Genomic DNA, 18,360 nt, shown 5'->3' with positions numbered 1-18,360 from the left:
CTACGTCATCAATTGTGGGCCCCGGTGTACACAACGAAAATTAGCATGGCGGCAAATGAGGTAAGTTGGTGTCGGTCCATCATGTTCTTGAGCGCATAACGGGCATTGTACAAACTGAAAATGATTGTCATATTGTGTTTCTACTGTATTCATGTATTGGGGTGATTTATTAACCTCCTTATACATGACAAATGACAATGTGTTGGATTTTCGATGTTTTCACTCGGCATACTGGGGGCCTCCCGATAGTTATCGTCTGTATTGAGCATGCTCGTTACGTTTGGACCATTATTTTGGTTTTCCCGTTACACGTGGACAACGCTATGCATTGAGTCTGCACTGCCAACGTAACGTCCACATACTATATTATCATTCTTGCATTGTATTATAGTTTACAATCACCATCTTATTGGTAAAAAACACTTCATGTTTCACATAATGTATCTGTACAGACAGTGTATTGAGAGAATGTCGTTGAAGTACATGAAACACTTGAATATCACAGACGTTATTTTGGACAATGACTTTTTGGTTTTTTGTTACGTCAACCCGTAACATCTGTACATACAGATCTACATTCCGAATCTATCTGATAGAATATTGTTTCATTACTTGCAAGATGTGTTACATTTGATTTGATGATCGAGTAAATGAGACAAACCAGATCCGAAGTAATATTATAGAGGAATAAAACTGTTTTCATGTATGGACGTTACTTCTACACCTAAACTGTATGTCAATGTGTTCTACATAACGTCCAAATAGATTTTGATTATATCTATAAACAATCTTGTGCTAAAACTTGTATGTATAGTAATCAGACTATAAATGATCAAAGGTATCAATACATTGGAATAGTTTGTTTACTATGTGCTAAATGGGGAAAGTACGGCTTTAAGCCCCAATTCATCATCATCATTACAAACATGACTAGTTTTATTTGCTTGTATGCATGTTTTATGATTTGTAATGATTGAATGTGTCAATCTGACTAATTATTCATCCAATGTCTTCATCTGACTTCAGGTTATTGATGTCCAGGAGGATGAAGTGTTGTTTCGCTACATGGAAGCTGCCAGAGGTGGATTTAAATGGCCAACAGTTGAAGATGTCAGCTGGGAGCATCATTCATCAGTTACTCGCCACCTTGATAACCCTGTTCTTGACATCCAGAAGAGTTCAAACCGTGTTCAGATTTTTAAGTTAAATTAGACTTTGACTTTATCACAGGGGAGAACCCTGTTCGTGACATCCAGAAGAGTTCAAACCGTGTTCAGATTTTTAAGTTAAATTAGACTTTGACTTTATCACAGGGGAGTACCCTGTTCTTGACATCCAGAAGAGTTCAAACCGTGTTCAGATTTTTAAGTTAAATTAGACTTTGACTTTATCACATGTATGGGAGAACCCTGTTCTTGACATCCAGAAGAGTTCAAACCGTGTTCAGATTTTTAAGTTAAATTAGACTTTGACTTTATCACAGGGGAGAACCAATCATTTGTTGTGGTATTCAAGGTTTCCGCCAGACCTTTATGGCTTGTCGGGCCCGACGTGCCTTCCGCTGGCAAGGCTAATTACCGACACGCGTTAATTATGCCAACATGCTTTAATCCGCGCAGCGACAAGCCTTATCAAAACAATCATCAGTTTTGACAATACACAGTTTCGCTTCGATTGCAACGGTTGCAACGGTTGACTGACAGCCAGAAGGCGTGTCGGGAGTATTACGGCATTTGTATCAGCCATTCAGGATCGACGACAGCATGAAGGCGTGTCGGTGAGGTTCAACAGTGCCATTAACCAAACTCCTCCTATTTTTTATCAAAATTGGAATGTGTGAAAAACACCACTGTCGTGATTGCGTCCTTTATCCCTATAATCACCTATGATTGCAAAGTAAACAATAAGTGTTAATTGATTTCGGTAGCATAAATCATGTGTCGTTTTATTTTGTTTATTGATCCCGAGTCCGTTTGTTAATTGTCCTTTTGTTTACCAATTATTAAATTGTAATTGAGAAGCATGGTCGAAGAAAAGATAATGCCTATCAAAACATGTCATGTCATCTTGATTTTTTACTATGTTTATATGAAAAAAGAAATCATTCTGTATAAGAATTCCAACATGTCGAAACGTAAACCTTCCACGGCATCTATTGAATCATTCTTCAAGCGCTCCCGTACTGAGGTTAGTGATCCTAGCTCACCGACTCCAGCTCCTGAACCGCCAATCTGTGTTTCAACACCGTCAAAACAGCGTACTTCTGGGTTCAATCCCAAGTGGAAGGAGACGTTTTCTTGGTTGCAGGAAAGCGCGGACGGTGAGAACTACACATTAAATAAAATGACTTTGATACAGTTTGGAAGTAACATTACTGTTTGGTTGCGCTGTACCGAATTACAATAAAGCGCAATCGATGTCCATAACAACTGACCATCTTGACTTGATCCATCCCATTATGCAATTAAGTCTTTTTCTGATTAAATATATATTGCATAGACGTGAATAAAACTTATCCGTTTCATTTGATTATGATATGCTGTAAAAGTTTTAAAATGACAGTCTGGGAACTTAAATACGTGCTCCTCGTCGTAATCGAGCATTTGTCGTGTTTTTATTATCGGTATATTAACCACATTATAAAAGTCCGCAAAACGAATCAATCCAGACATAAAATAGTTCATAGTAATGATTGAAAATAATCTGTGTTTTATTCATAACAGGTAGGGGCATGATCTGTCCCTATGTATCCAGCATCAGCGCCGTCCCAAGAAGTGTCCGGCAGGCCGAGCGACTTGGGTTGACGTCCCTTGTACCACCGTCCGCCGACAAGCCTGCAAGACTCACCAGGACAGCGACTCACACAAGGAAGCTGTCCTATTTGAGTCCACGGCAGTGACGACAGGCGGCGGCATTGAGGGGGGTTTCATACGGGAGAGAGATGTCAACCGTGACGCAATCCGGAAGGCAATGACGTTACTTTACTGGCTGGTGAAGGAAGAGATCCCGCAACATACAAAGTTCGAGTCACTCGTGGACACCATCAAGGGAATGGGAATGGACGTGCTGAACATGCTGACGCTCGGAGGCAACGCCAACTACACGAGCAACGACTTCGTGAACAAGACGGTGGTCCTGTTTGGAAACGTCATTTTCAGAGACATCGTGGCCGAGATCCAGCAGTCGCCTTTCTACTCCGTGATGATTGATGAAACGACAGACATTGCCACTCACAGCCAGCTATCCATCTACGTGCGATATCTTCATCAGGGCGCCAGTAAAACCGTGTTTTGCTCGCTAGTGAAAGTTCACAACGGGAAGTCCGACACCATCCGGGCTGCTGTCGTCCAGTTCCTGCGTGATGCCAAACTGCCGCTTAACAAGATGTGCACGTTTGGCAGCGATGGCGCCGCAGCCATGCTTGGGAAGAAGAATGGCGTTGCTGCACAACTCCAAACCATGGTTCCCCACATCCTGGTGAACCACTGCGTCGCCCACCGTCTTGCGTTAGCCAGCTCACAGGCCGCCGAGAAAGTGCCATACCTCCTTAAGTGGAAGGCTAACATGGAACAGCTTTTCCGGTTTTACCACGCTAGTGGCGTCAGAACAGCATCTCTATTAGAGATTCAGGTAAATATGCGCAAAATAACGAATGTACATTTCTTCAATTTGATTTTTAATGCAAACACTGGAATCGTTAAAAACTAGGTATTACCCCAAGGCATTCTGTGTTGTCCTATATGTTTTATTCTTTTCTCAGACTATCCTGGAAGAGCCGAAGGTGAAGGTCACAGAGGCAAAGGATGTCCGATGGTTGTCGCACAACAAGGCCGTGAAGGCGATCAGACGCTGTCTGCCGTCACTACTTACCAGTCTGGAGCATGAGGCAAGAGAGCGATGCGACGCAGTGGCACAGGGGCTTGCGATTTTCATGCAGCAGTACAGATTCGTGGCAGCTCTGATGATGATGTCAGATATGTTGCCCGTACTGGCGAACCTGTCCCTTGCGCTGCAGGTATGTAACATCAGCGCAATGAACAATGAAAACATCCGTTTTTATTAAAATGAGAATTTATTCAATATATATTTAACCTTGATGCAAAAGCTAGTATATAAATATGTTTTTTTCTTCAAATAAATGAGGTAAAAAAGCATTGATAGTTGAGCACCTGTAGTATATATTCACTGTCATGGATGCACTTTTGGATTCACATTTCAGACGAAGGACGCGGTCTACAGCACAGTCGGAACTCTTGTGATGGGTGCCATAACCACGGTCCGGTCTATGAAGGAGCACCCAGAGCTTAAATTCAGAGAGCTTCCCGTTACAATAGGACAACTGTCAGACCAGCCGTTTCGCTTCCAGAAACCTAGCGCGAACACTGTTTGAGAAATGATCATTATGGGCATATACTGTGCATCCAACTTGTTGTAAATTAACATTCATCTCCAATTTAGCACTTTATTTTTATGTCAAACCAAAGTCAAAGCATGTTGAGTAACGTCCGTAACTTTCAATGTAGCTCATAAAAAAACTTAATTTGTATATATATTATGCATTCTGAACTATCTTCTAACGTACCATTTATAAATGGTGAATAAATCTGCCATAACTAGAACCCATGCATTACAGGATATACTCAATTCTATTTGTTCAGGTGTTGTCAAAAAAATATTACCCAATAGCTCAGAAGGACCCATTGAATGAATATGGACAGCCAACCAAACAGTGTAAACATTTAAAATTAAAATTCAATTATATAGCAATTAACGGAAACATTTTCATACATCTTTTTCAAATAAAGTATATTGTCAAAACTTCTATCAACAACCAATGGCGTAGTAATTTCAAAAATTATCCAAGAAGCTGGATAAATCATAAAATATCTACAGATATTCTTTAGTGGCGTTTCTGTGGTAAATTACCAGCTACTGCAGTAGAATGGTGAATGAGATTTAAGGTAGATGGTGGGCACGTGTAAGAAATAGTTGGAAGGACAATTTAGGACAAGAAAAAAGTTGATGCATAGCATCAAGTCAGCGCAATGAAATTAGAAGAAAAAAACGTGCATGCAGATAACCAAAAATAGTTATTATTTCAATGATAATATTTGTTTTTATGTTAGGTGTACATATGCTTGAAGGACATTATGGTTATTAATATTATAATATTGTTACAATAGGTTAAGCCCGGAATTATAGATATTCTGGGGGTTTTCCCAAGCTAATCCTCCGGATAAAACTAAATTATAAAAAAAATATACATACGTTTCTTCGGAAGAAATATGGTCTAGAACATAGATTTCAATAACAGGAAATTCACCTTTTATTTGTACCGGCATGTTATGTTAATTCCTTGCTTTATATTTGTATATTTTTTGTAACACATTTCACTCATATGTGTATATAGAACGGGGATGAAAAATAATATACATCAAGAGGGAAATATCTGGAGTTCATTCTTTCGAATGACATTTTCAAAACAAATAATTAAGCTCAAGGTTAAAATTTCAAAACTCGGCATTTTTGCTGTCACCAAGGGAGATTACTGCGTAGGAGGTTTATAAACATAATGGATATTGTAATAGTACCGTGTAACCTTCATCTATTGATATCAATCGGAACACTTCGGCCTGTATCTATCTCGGAGATGGCCGAGTTGTTATGATTGAGTTGGTATTTAAAATTAAATTTTTCAAAATGATAAGCAAGGCTATTATAATTTAAGGTTTCATTATCAATTAAAGAGTAAAGTTTTATAAAAAATACAAAAGCTTCATATTTTATCACTAAACTATTAAAAGGATTGTTCTGCAATTTATGAACTAGTCCCTAAGTTGGAATATTTCTAAAGTAATATCAAATATAGTCGGCGCCCTTCTGGGCGCCGACTAATAAAATATTGGTCTGAAACCCAAATCAATCATCAACATACAGATCATCGGTAAAGCTTTTTGATTAATTTTCAATAATCATAGTAATTGAAGTTGTTCATTTAAGGCCAAGCTAACAATTCAGTGTAATTTGAAAGAAAATAAATATCATTATGTAAAAAAGTTACTTAAATAAAAAATGTTTTTAGCTAATTACCATATAAATTATTCTGCTATTCTAAAAAAAATAATTTTAAGATGATACCGCATAAGGAAAATTGATTACAAGATTGTACAATCAATTGTCAGTGACCTTAGTCTAGTCTTAAACAGTAAAATTTCCAAGACAAAACTTTAATCCCTAATAATATAAGTATCTATCATGGTTTTCCTGTCCAGATAGAAAAATCCAACCCAACGGCACGTACATAAGCTGGTAATGAGGCTTACGGAGTTATCAGCCACACAGCGTGCATGAGACATACTTGTATATATTTGTCTTGCATACTGATACATTGAATATTTGATTGCGCTTTATTGAAATTGCATACGGTAATATACTTTTCATAAACCATATGTACCAATAAAAAAATAAGAAGTGGCGCGTTGTAGCGTCTGACTCATCTTACATGGGGGTGTAAGATGAGTTTTTCCAGCATTGGTCACATGACTGAAACACGTATCTGGTAAGCAAGAAAAAATATTTTGAACATATTTCAGCTCTCTTACATGGGGGTGTTAGATGAGTTTTTCCAGCATTGGTCACATGACTGAAACACGTATCTGGTAAGCAAGAAAAAATATTTTGAACATATTTCAGCTCAGAAAACAAGGAACAGTCCAGGTTAACTTTGGTCTTCATGTTTTCATTCTATTTTTGAGACATTAGATATAATTTCTAAATAGAAGAGAACAATGGGGAAAAATGCGTCGGGCAACATGCAAACAGCAAATGTTCTTAGAGCATTTTTAGACAGAAAAAATATTTGTATACAACAGTCTTCCCGAAATGTGCCTGTCCGCCGGACATGTCCGGCAAATTTTGTACAGGTCCGGCAGATCTTCTGAAAATGACGGTCCGGATGACCGACATATATATTTTGAGACAACTAAATAGCGAAAAGGTATTTGAAAGCGAAATGTCTATAAAAACTTTCGCTGATTATTTGCCTTTGCGGTAGTTAGTCGATCCCATACTGATATTGACGTCACATAACATCGCGAAAAGTCGGCCATTTCGGATTTCCGATATGCGATCATGATATTGATTCCCAGGGATAAACGAGTAAATATGATTCATCAGTAAAGGCATTTTATAACAACAGTTTTGATTGGTTCTTGGTTTGCAACAAAGTACAATCAAAATCATCGGCACTCAATTTACTTCGTCTGCGGTCAAAATGGCGGCGGTTGGTGGAATTACCGGACGACTGAAAAACCAGAAAGCACCCTAATGGCGGCGGTGTTTAAATATTTTTTTGCGACACCAAGTGTGTGTTTTTTTTACTAAACGACATGTCAATGTAAAGTTTATATGTTGTTGTTTTTTTGTGAACTAAATCAGGAAAGCATTAAAAACAGTTGACAATCATTTTTTTACTCTTTATGTATACTATATTGTAACATATTTGTTCGGACAGGCAAATATTTTTTCGGACAGGCAAAAACTTCTAAAGTGCCTGTCCGGTGGACAGGCAGAAATTTTACAATTTCGGGAAGACTGATATAAGTGGAAAAATGAATTGTGCATTATGGGAAATCTGTCTAAAAAAAACAGGTCCACGAAAATTTGTTGCTCTGATATTACCTTAAAACATTTATACATCAGGATGTCATTGGATTGCACTTCTGGGTTGTACGCCACCTTAATAGGGCCTAAAAAATATTTGTTTTAGGTGACCCCCTATGAAATAGAGGCCGACACTTCCATTATAAAAGTCAGTTGGTGAGAAAAAAATATCAATTCAACATTCTTTGATAAACCCTAATAATAAAAAAGTCTACCTGCCCTACCTGTTTTTGAAACCATTTTTTTAGGTCTTAAAATTGAAAAGAAATACTTAAATATTTTTTTATGCAAGTAATTACCCATTCATATAAGTGTGTGTTTGTTGATTATTAAATGTTGTAAGGTTGTTTTTACATGTCTATTATGGCATTTTAATGAATTTATCAAGTGGTTGTACAATCCATAATTACAATCCTATGACACGTTTAATACAGATCATACCTTCTCATGAGACAATTTCTAGAGATTATATATACATGTATCTTTAATAGATGCGCTTTCTTAAACATTTCATTTCTTCATTCTGTCAGTGTATTTTATCTTTACTTTGAGTTAACAACCTCCTAAGGTAAACTTGAACAACATAAAAAATGTTAAAAAAACTGATTGAATGGATTATTTTCTTTTCAACTGGTTCTTTCCATTCTTGAAATATATATACATAAAAGGGAGGAAGCTGAACACATACATTCAACTATATACAACAACATTTTGAAGTTCAATCTAAAGCAATACTGCATGTTCCTTTTCAAAGCCGTTTGTTGCACCCTTTTTGCTCTGAAAATCACGTACAAAATACTATCTAATAGGAATGTTCAGGTCTTACCAGACTGTTGGCCCCGCCCCCTTGACCTCGACGGTCTACCACGAACTGACGTTCTACCTCGACCTGTCACTTTTCCTACTGTGGTAACATTTCGAATTTTCACTGAATAGAATCCGATCTTCTTCCCTGATGATTTCACTTGACTAGAACTTGTCCCCATACCATGCACACTGTTTCCCTTTCCAAGTCCCCTTGAGGTTCCACGACCTCCATGAGAAATACGTCCACGCTGACTAGAAGCACTTCTTTTGATTCCCCTTTGACCCGTTGTTGACCCCACTTCACCGCCACCCCTTTTAAGGTGTCCAGCACCCCTATTTACCCCTTGCTGTCTTCCACGACCTCTTGACCTCGCACGACCCGCGTTCAGTTCCTTCCCAAAAAATAATGCAAACTCCTGTTCCCAAGCATTTTCACCATCAATGTCATTTTCCAAACTCTCTTCCCCTGCTACCTCATCATCATTATCATGATCATCAGCAACAGTCTCATTTTGAACTGTTGGAATGCTACAGACGTTGCTAATACTTGTGTATTTCCCTGGTCTTTGCCAGTCGTCATCTCCAACGTTTTTCCGCACTGCTTGAGCTGTGTCCGTCCAATCCGTGTCTACTTCCACACTGTTGGCCTCTATGCCTCCTGGTAGGGCAAGGTACTAGAAACAAGAAGGAATGGTTAAAGACGCTCAATATATGGTATGTTGATGCAGAAAAATATATGTCAAATGGCCAAGCCTATTAAAAGAGCCTTTGACAAAGACATAATGCTATTCCATGCAATTGCAATACAGACTAACATTGTGTTGAACAATATGTGTGCCTGTGAAACTATGTCTCAGCATGGTGAACCTCCATGGCAGGTTTTTTGAAAATCCTATAATGCATGGTAAATATCAGCCTGGATAAGGCTGAGTCCAAGCCAGTCCTATCAACAGTACTAATTTTTATATTTAACCTCTAAATTTTAAGGGAAGCAGGGCTTTTTCACCTTCTTTGCTAGGGGCCGAAATAAGGCTACTTCACAATTGGAAAAAATGGCATATTTTCCCAATTTCCAGAAATTTTTTTCACAATTCCCAGATATTTTTCCCTAAAAAGGAAGATCATACTTCAAAAATTTCCCATTTTGAGATGTTTACCCATTTAAATTTCCCGATTTGCAGAATTTCACGCGTTTAAATTTCCCAAAATGAAAAGGCTAGGCCTCTTCACAATATTTGGTGAAAAATTTAATTTAATTTAATTTAGTGTAACCTTGATATTGGACCTGGACCTTGTGTGCGACACGAGAAAAAATTCCACAATCATCTCCAAACAAGAGCCAAACAAATAAAATTTTGATACCTTATCTTGCTCCATGCTATACTTTGGGACACTGTTCCATTTGTTGTCATAATCCAGCAATCTTCTCTTCTTTGGTGGGGTGTAGTTATCATCATCCTGAAGGTAAAATGTCTGTTTGAAACCTGGACAGTGTTTCTTTAAGTACATGTACCTCGTATTGTACAAAAAGTTCTTAAATCTTTAAGACAACCAGACGGGGTTTCCAGCCATATTGTTAAAACACAAAATTGGGACAAATTAAAATTCCCCACACTTTATTATTTAAAATTAAGAACAAGAGGGCCCCGATGGCCTGATATCGCTCACCTGATTGGACAAAGGGTTCTAAAGTTATTTATCAGTCAACATACTGGACACCACACTCCTGTATGCCATAAACTATAATACGTAATACTATATAATAGGGTGCAAAATAACATAAATACATGTATTTGTTTGGAAAGTTATGAAGGGCCATAACTCTTAAAATATTTAAGTTGGAGTTTGATCATTCCAAGACAAAAAACAAAAAAAAGCAATAAAAACAGTCAGAGAGCAACTTGAAAGAAAAACTCACCAATGTTGATTCAGGACTGCCATCTGTTTCCATCTGTGCTACAGATTTATCATCCAGGCCTCCTGAAAAGAATGTTAGCAATTATTTTTCACAATCTATAGCTGTAGACGCTGTGAATTGTAATATAATTACATTTCAGGATCAAATTGATTCACATTTTTATCAGAAATATCATCATCTTTTAAAAGCGTACTACATGTACTATTATTTCTATTTTATAGGGTATTAGCTAGAATTAAAAAGGAAAGGGTGCTTCCGAAAAGGGACAGGGGGCTAAGAGTAAATGGGGACAATGAAGAATTTGAACATTATGAATTTGGCAGAAAATGTTAGAAATTATTTTAATTGAAGTAACATTAGGTTTCCACAGTCAGATAGGTAAAGTGTGTATGTATTTTTAATATAAGTATACACTATAGACAATACAAAAGAAATATTTGTCAGTCTTGAGCATTTAATTCTATGAAGGCAGAAGGGTATGCATGGTGGTCTCCATGAGGACAGAAGGGTGTTACTAAAAAAGGACCAGGTACAGCACCCTTCCATAACCCTTCAGCTAAAACCCTAAAATTTTAACAGTCATTGAAATTAGACTTATGGATGAACAAGCCCGAAATCTTATACTTTTGCTTGGAATCAATTCTTTTAACAAGCACTGCTATATAAAATTCAGAATTTGAGCAAGCCCAGAAGACATTATTCCAGTGCAGGGCATTTTGGCTTGTGTTAATTTCGCCCACTGTTTGATTTTTAACTAAAATGACAACTTACATTTCTTATTTCAACAGTCAACATACCTTTAAAAGTACTTGGCAGAGTAATGAAGTCTCCACACTGAGATGATACCGCTGAATCAGGATTTGTTGAAAGTTCAAGAGGTGAGATAGATGGAATCGAGCCTTGCATGAACCCAGTTGAAACACAAGACACCAGAGGAATTGAGCCTCCTCCAGAGAGTTCCTGAACAGGTATAAGTCCAAGTGCAGCAGCAGACGCTGTGTGACTGTCATTAACTATATCAATAACACTGTTTCCTGTATCTACCAAAGAGTTTGCTTCCAAGTCCAAAAAATTGCTCTCGTTCTGAGATTCTAGAATATCACCTTGCTTTTTATCATCCATTGCAATCATTACTGGAACAGATGCAAAGGAAATCACTGGCATATCATCTTCATTTTTTACTGAAGTATCTGGCATATTATCTTCATTTGTTTCTGAGCTATCATCAGCCTTTTCATTCTTCTCATTCTCTGGTGTCTCTTCATTACCTTTGGTTTTTTCTTTATTGCTCCTTTTTACTCTTTTGGTTGGCAAAGATTCTTCCTCCTTTTCTTCATCTTCATCGCTAATGACAGTAACATCAGAGTTCAATTTCTCACTACCATTCTCCTTAGTATCATCAATGTCTTCTTTACTGTCATCAGAGTTTTTCTCATTTTCATTCTCAACTTCCTTCACATCCTTTTTTACTTCATCAGAAGTCAATGTCAACTCAACAATGTCATCATCTTCATCAATTTCCTCACAATCCATTTCAAAATAATCAACATGATCATCTGAACTTTGTTTTGAAGTTTCTTTAGTTATTGCTTTTGCTTCACTTTTACTACTTGAATCATTACTGCCTTCTGACATAGCAGAGTAATGCTCTTCACCTGTTTTGTCCTCTTTTGATTTTTCTGTATCATCTTCATCTCCTGTAATGGAATTACCAGACTTTTCGTCCAAAAGTTCATCATTTCCACCAGTTTCACTATTTTTATCATTGTTCTCATCACTCTTTTTCGCCACTTCTTCGTCACTTTCATCATCATCATCTAGTATAATAACTTCATCTGGACTAGAGTCTTTCTTACCATCATCTGAGGACTCTTTCCTGCTTGATTTTGCTGTGACCTTACTGACAGAAGTTTCTTTCGAATCATCAAGATCTAAATTTATCACATTAGTGCCATCAGCTGTCTGTACCAACAGGGTATTTTTATCTGAACTGTTTGATTTGCTGGATGCTTTATTTCCTGCTTTCTGAATTCCTTTGGAAGTTCCACCAAGAATAACGGGATCTTTAATTGTTTTTAAAGGACCAGTCTTTTTAGCACCTTTTCCTTTGGAGTTTACTGGACCTTCAAGAACAAAAGTCAAAGGCTTGGCAACACCTCTTGCATTATTTCTACCAATAAATGGATTATTCAAAGTCTTTAATTTTGAAACCATTCTTTCTGTTTGCCAGGCAACACCTGGAGATTTGGGAGACACAATTATTTCTTGAGGCTGTTTCTGAGATGGTGGTGTACCAATAGCTTTGACTGGTGTTACTTTCCTCACTAGTTGTGAGGCTGTTAGGTAGTTTTGACCACAGACAGGTGAAGTTGGTTTGTTCATACATTTCCATAGCACAGCTAACACAACCTGCAAAGGTAAATTACAGCCATAATTATTCTCATACTTTTGAGAATGGGCCAAAGCCCTTTGACTTGTGAAAATAGCGAAATAAAATCCTAAAAAAAAGCTAGATTATCAAATAATTGAATAGGCTGGGTATCATTTAGTGGTGTTGCCATCAAGACTGCCTTCGACTAATTAACAGACCTACATGCATTACTTTTTTGTTTTGTTGCATCAATACACTATATTTCTGACCGACATGTGCCAAAACAATGGTTTGGTTAAGGTAACATCCTAAAATAGGTAGGGTATTATTGTCAGTATTGAGGAATGGCATTAGTTATCTTCTGTATAAAGCTCAAAAGGTTTTAATCTACATAAAAATACACTTATTCTTTTTTATGTTTAGGACATTTATGCTATAATATTGATTTAAATTGCTTAATATGTGCAAAACCTTAACCAAGAAGTGACGCTGACACCAGGCAGAGTAAGAAGTCCAGCTTTCCATATTCTTCGAACAATCAAGCTAAATATACGGCTATCTCCATTTTTCTTTTATGAATATATATACTTCGAAATAACCTACTTACCCATAGCAAGTAAAACTACTTCAGACAAGTAAGAATTTAAACTCATTCATGGGAATGGGTAAGTGACATTTAAGTAATTGTTTTAACTAGTTTTTTTACACACATTCTTTTTTCTTGCAAAGCTATCACATTTTTTTATAAAATTCAAATAACATATAATTATAACAATATTAGCCAACTTCATTGTGTAAACAATGGTGGAAGTGGCCAACTGAAATCTGACTTGTGTTTGCATGGGAAAAGATGGACACATTGTGGTATGCTAATGGGCTTGAACACATTTAAGTTTTGTACCTATACAGTAAACTCAACGAGTAAGACAGGGTTCGAATTTAGACTCACATACTCGCAAAATGCGAGCGACATTTGCAAATTGCGAGTGACTTTTATTCAAGCTCGCAAAATTCTGCGAGTGGCTTTTTCTAGACCACAAAATGTTAAAAGGAAAGTAGAATAAATATGAACTCAACTCCGTTACGTAGTCGAATGTAAACAGCCTATAAATGGCATGTTTACACTACCAGTATAAAGAAGACAGTACGGAGTCACGCTCTAGTAAGTTTTCAAAAATAGAACAAATATGGAAAAGGCCGAGTTTTATTGCGATTTTTTCCGGGATGCTCCGAGTCGTGCATAATACAAAGTGAATACAAATGACGTAATCACCTAGCTCAATCATTGGCTAAATTTTCGCGCACTATATGTTAACCCCATCAACCTTTGAATATATTTCCGCCCAACTGTCAAAGTGAATAGACTTCGCCGATCGATATATTTCATGATCCAAAGCATCCAGGCTACATTTACTGTTGCTTTTATTGATTTTAAAATTTATAATGTTTTTGTTTTTAATACTTATAGACTTAATGAAATCTGTAGCGTGCTTGCCGAATGTGTATTACCCGATCGCGAGGGTAAATATACAATGTCAAATTCTTGGACAGCTTTGTTATCAAAAAGCAGCCAGTATCTGATGAGTCTTTCCGTACCCTCAAAAAAGAATAAGCTATCAACAAGGTTTAGTAGTCGAGTCACTCAAGATTGATACTTTTTAATATTCATAATATGTCTTAGGTGTAAATTTCTACTTTAATTAGACAATATTATAAGGGAATAGAGCAAATAAGACCCACTTTCCGTTTCCCTCGAAGATTTTCTTCATCGCAGCCAAGACAATGAATATATATCTAGTCTTCATATTCCTAAGATTTGGATGTAAGGCCCTTAGAGAGTGATCAGTCGACTAAAGAATCACGATCATTAAGTCAAGCGTTATGGTTCAGAATTATGTAAAATGTCAGCTGTTTTATGAACAGACAGAGACAATACATCAATGATACAATGTTTATAATTACACAGCCAAGACAATATTTATTAATTTAGCGTTGAAATGCACTTAAAAAATATATTGCTGGTAAGAACTTAATGCAACTTACAATGCACATAACGATAAAAACGAATAACGATTTCTTGTTAATCTCATCCGATGCAGAGTTCCATCGCGGGGTCATAATGTGGAATAATTTTGGATACTACCGCTCATATTAAACTCCACAATTAAAAAGCAAAGCCAAGAGTTTCAGCAAGGGAAACATTTTTACCCTTGGAAGAAACCCCGGATCATAGACTTTACCCCTTGAAGTGAGTGAGGAAAGTTGGCCCAACTGGCTTAGTGTACTGTACAAAAACTAGAAATGTGTCCATAGGACACGGATGCCCCCACTTCGATTTTTTGTCACAGAAAATAAGCCATAATGATTATTGAGGATAATCTGCACATATAGGATAAGTTGAGTTGAGTTGGGTTTTACGGCATCGCAAGACTGTATAGGTTATATGGCGCCATTCAGGCAGGAAAAAACTTGTTGGATCCACATTGGACACATACTTTTCAAGAATTAGATTGGAAACATATATTTTTGAAGTATTTTTGGCAAAAAAGGGCCGTAACTCCTAAATGACTAAAGCGATTTCCATGACTATCGAACTTGATCAAGATATTATGGTCACAAACATGTGTTTAAAGTTTGGTGAGGATTGGACAAACAGTTTTCAAGAATTAGATTGGAAACATATATTTTTGAAGTATTTTTGGCAAAAAAGGGCCGTAACTCCTAAATGACTAAAGTGATTTCCATGACTATCGAACTTGATCAAGATATTATGGTCACAAACATGTGTTTAAAGTTTGGTGAGGATTGGACAAACAGTTTTCAAGAATTAGATTGGAAACATATATTTTTGAAGTATTTTTGGCAAAAAAGGGCCGTAACTCCTAAATGACTAAAGCGATTTCCATGACTATCGAACTTGATCAAGATATTATGGTCACAAACATGTGTTTAAAGTTTGGTGAGGATTGGACAAACGGTTTTCAAGAATTAGATCGGAAACAATCTTCGGGACGTACGTACAGACAGACAGACAGACAGACAGACGTACGGACAAGGGCAACCCTATATGCCGCCACTTTGTGGGGGCATAAAAACACATCTCAAAATTGTCGAAATACATCAAGTTGAAATATAACTTGGCCGGATAACTTATGCTAAGGCAACCTGTATGGCACAAAGTTACACAAAAGTGGGTCTTGTGTTGAAGGAAAACCAAAGTAACTGGAGAAAACTCAATTGTCTGGCTTTGGTGACCACCACCAACTCACGCTTTACTAATTGATGCGATACCTTTAAATTTTCTAAGATTTCGTACCTTACTGTGTTGAAACGGGTAAATAAATCAAATGTTATTTATATGCAAAATGTGTGTTCTCATTCTCTTATTCTGTTCATAATTATCAATGATTTTATTTATGAATTTTTGTACAGTTTGAAATTAATAAATGGCCAGAGCATGGCTGTTAACTAGTCCAAATAATTGTACGTTGACGGATTTTTTTTAGATTTTTGATATGGCAAATCCTTCACGTACAAATTGTTTAGTATCAAAAGTGGGTAGTTGTTCCGATCAGGATTCCGGGTTAAAGCATATAGCGTCTATAAAATATCATAAGAACAAGAATTATTACCAGATAATGTTAATTTATATTAGTTCCGTACACAAAAAATAAATATCCAACTTATAATTATGAGTTTGACGGCTTTTCTTCATTTCATTCTGTCAAAACATAACGATATATACATGACGGGCACCTGCAAGGCTTCAGGGCACAGTTTTAAATCGCTCGGAACATTTCGGTCATGGCCGAGTTGCTACGATTGTGTAACGAGGTCTATCTCGAAGCTTTGTCGGAGGAGGCCGAGTTATTACGATTATATCGAGTTGTTCCCCTTCGCATAATTGTTTTCTGTGTCAGTCAACTTTCGTTTTATTGGAAAAGTAAACAACTTGTTTTAATGCATTAAATGCTTGTTTAGTGCAAAATAACATTTCACTTACATGGATAAATATGAATATAACTCTTTATGATCAATTTCAACCATAAAATACTTCAATTAAAACAATTTCAATATTTTTAAAACACCCCCGTTTTTTGCACATTCCCGTTTAGACGTTAGGGATTGGAAGAATCCCGTATAACACGTCTATTATTTTAGACTAGGCTGTTAACATACTTATTATTATAATTGATGTAGTGCCCTACTGCTACTACAGATAGAACAAAGAGGATTTAGATTCTAAAGAACAATATTATGTTTGCTTGTTTATAATGTATCTCTTTTGAAAATGCCTGAATCACCGGAATAAATTACCACAGTCCGTCCGAAATAATGTTTATCCGAAATAAAAGTTTTCGTGAAATTATCTTGTGCAATTATTTACATTAAGAACATAAATATAATTTACATCATTTAATGGTAGTTTTCGTTTCCTTGCTAAATTCTCTGCAAATCTAAAGACTTCTTCCGACGCCTGCAATATTGCTGGATTGGTGATAAGATTTGCAGCCATCCTCAGTTGAAATAAGGTAGCAGACAACTGTTTCTGTTGATTAACGACGCGGAACAATATCTAACGCGGTTATCTGCCAGGGAACCCCGACCAGCAGGTCAATTAAATTTCTTTCGTTATTTAATTATGAAAATGTCAGAGTCTAATTGTTTTGTATAAATCATGTTTCTTGCTCAACATCTAACAGCGTTAAAATATGATTTTTTAAAAAAAAAGGTTTTCAATGTGGTGACAATGCAGTAATTACAAAATAAAAGAAAGACAAAACTGCCGGACGATATTTAGATTGAAGTTTTATGTAAGTGATTTCTGGTCAATGTAAATTTGTTAGTGGGGATAAATACATTCGATATTTCTATTTGTTTGTCTTAGAAATGACCCACATCCCTTCTGGCCTTGCATCCGCAAATTGTTATTTCAGTTATTATCGTCCGAGAAACCAATCTTTCATCAGATCTGCAGTTGTTATCCATTCTAAACCTAGTCACAATACGCATAATATATCGACCTTATTATTTTATTGTTATATATTCACGGTTTAATCTGGAGTAATGGTCTTGTTTCGTCTGTTTATTTGAATTTATCAAGGTCTGCCCGCGCCAATTGGCTGCATTATGGCTTTACCCGCCGTGACGCCATCATCAGTTAAATTGTGTTAACATGCTATAGGTGACATGAGATAGAAGTAATGGCAAATTCAGACACTGGAAGGCCTGAAGAAACAGAGTGAGATACAAGAGATTCAGGTGCGAGACCATAGCTCGTTGACAAGAGACCGATTATCGGGATACAACTTTTCTGGATTGAACCAGTGCTGAGTACACCATTTTCCCACTACCATCCTTTAAATGCCGAGTGCTAGGCAAGGGAGCTGCTGATACCAAATTTTAACGTCTTTCGATTTGACGCGGCCGGAGTTTGAACCTAACTAAACTTTTCACTCTGGTGGAAGGCCCCAACGTTTACAAGTGGATCAGACTGTGACATCGATCGTTTCGTTTTTTCATGTACTCTGTACATGTTTACAAAAAGTCTTACTTTGGAGTAATGGTCCTATAATTATCAAAATTTGATTAACAAATGTAT

The 18,360-nt window shown here is 36.7% G+C and overlaps 2 protein-coding genes across 2 annotated transcripts; one reads left to right on the top strand and one right to left on the bottom strand.

Moving 5' to 3' along the window:
* The first annotated feature begins 2,124 nt into the window (after window positions 1-2,124).
* On the top strand, window positions 2,125-4,390 carry LOC128216267 (zinc finger protein 862-like). Its single transcript, XM_052922837.1, has 4 exons — window positions 2,125-2,376; window positions 2,755-3,630; window positions 3,761-4,015; window positions 4,220-4,390. Exons 1-4 carry the CDS (start codon window positions 2,125-2,127, stop codon window positions 4,388-4,390), a joined length of 1,554 nt encoding a protein of 517 aa, XP_052778797.1.
* Window positions 4,391-8,477: 4,087 nt separating this feature from the next.
* Window positions 8,478-17,274, bottom strand: LOC128216266 (uncharacterized). The gene is made up of 5 exons (XM_052922836.1): window positions 17,170-17,274; window positions 11,185-12,796; window positions 10,388-10,449; window positions 9,832-9,927; window positions 8,478-9,143 (listed from the first exon to the last, which is right to left on the bottom strand). Exons 1-5 carry the CDS (start codon window positions 17,272-17,274, stop codon window positions 8,478-8,480), a joined length of 2,541 nt encoding a protein of 846 aa, XP_052778796.1.
* Window positions 17,275-18,360: the final 1,086 nt, after the last annotated feature.

Source organism: Mya arenaria, chromosome 14, assembly GCF_026914265.1.
Source record: "Mya arenaria isolate MELC-2E11 chromosome 14, ASM2691426v1".
NCBI classification, from domain to species: Eukaryota; Metazoa; Mollusca; class Bivalvia; order Myida; family Myidae; genus Mya; species Mya arenaria.
The sequence above is the reverse complement of the archived record's forward strand: the minus strand, read 5'-3'. Positions and strand labels throughout refer to the sequence as shown.

Bases quoted from the DNA above. Each gene is read 5' to 3' on its own strand.
- LOC128216267 (XM_052922837.1), top strand. From the start codon at position 2,125: ATGTCGAAACGTAAACCTTCCACGGCATCTATTGAATCATTCTTCAAG. The intron at 2,377-2,754 runs GTTTGGTTGCGC...CTATGTATCCAG, and splicing joins AGTTTGGAAGTAACATTACT to CATCAGCGCCGTCCCAAGAA. The intron at 4,016-4,219 runs GTATGTAACATC...TTCACATTTCAG, and splicing joins ACCTGTCCCTTGCGCTGCAG to ACGAAGGACGCGGTCTACAG.
- LOC128216266 (XM_052922836.1), bottom strand. From the start codon at position 17,274: ATGGCTGCAAATCTTATCACCAATCCAGCAATATTGCAGGCGTCGGAA. The intron at 10,450-11,184 runs GTATGTTGACTG...CATTCTTTTCAG, and splicing joins TCTGCCAAGTACTTTTAAAG to GAGGCCTGGATGATAAATCT. The intron at 9,928-10,387 runs GTGAGTTTTTCT...TTTTACCTTCAG, and splicing joins GCAGTCCTGAATCAACATTG to GATGATGATAACTACACCCC.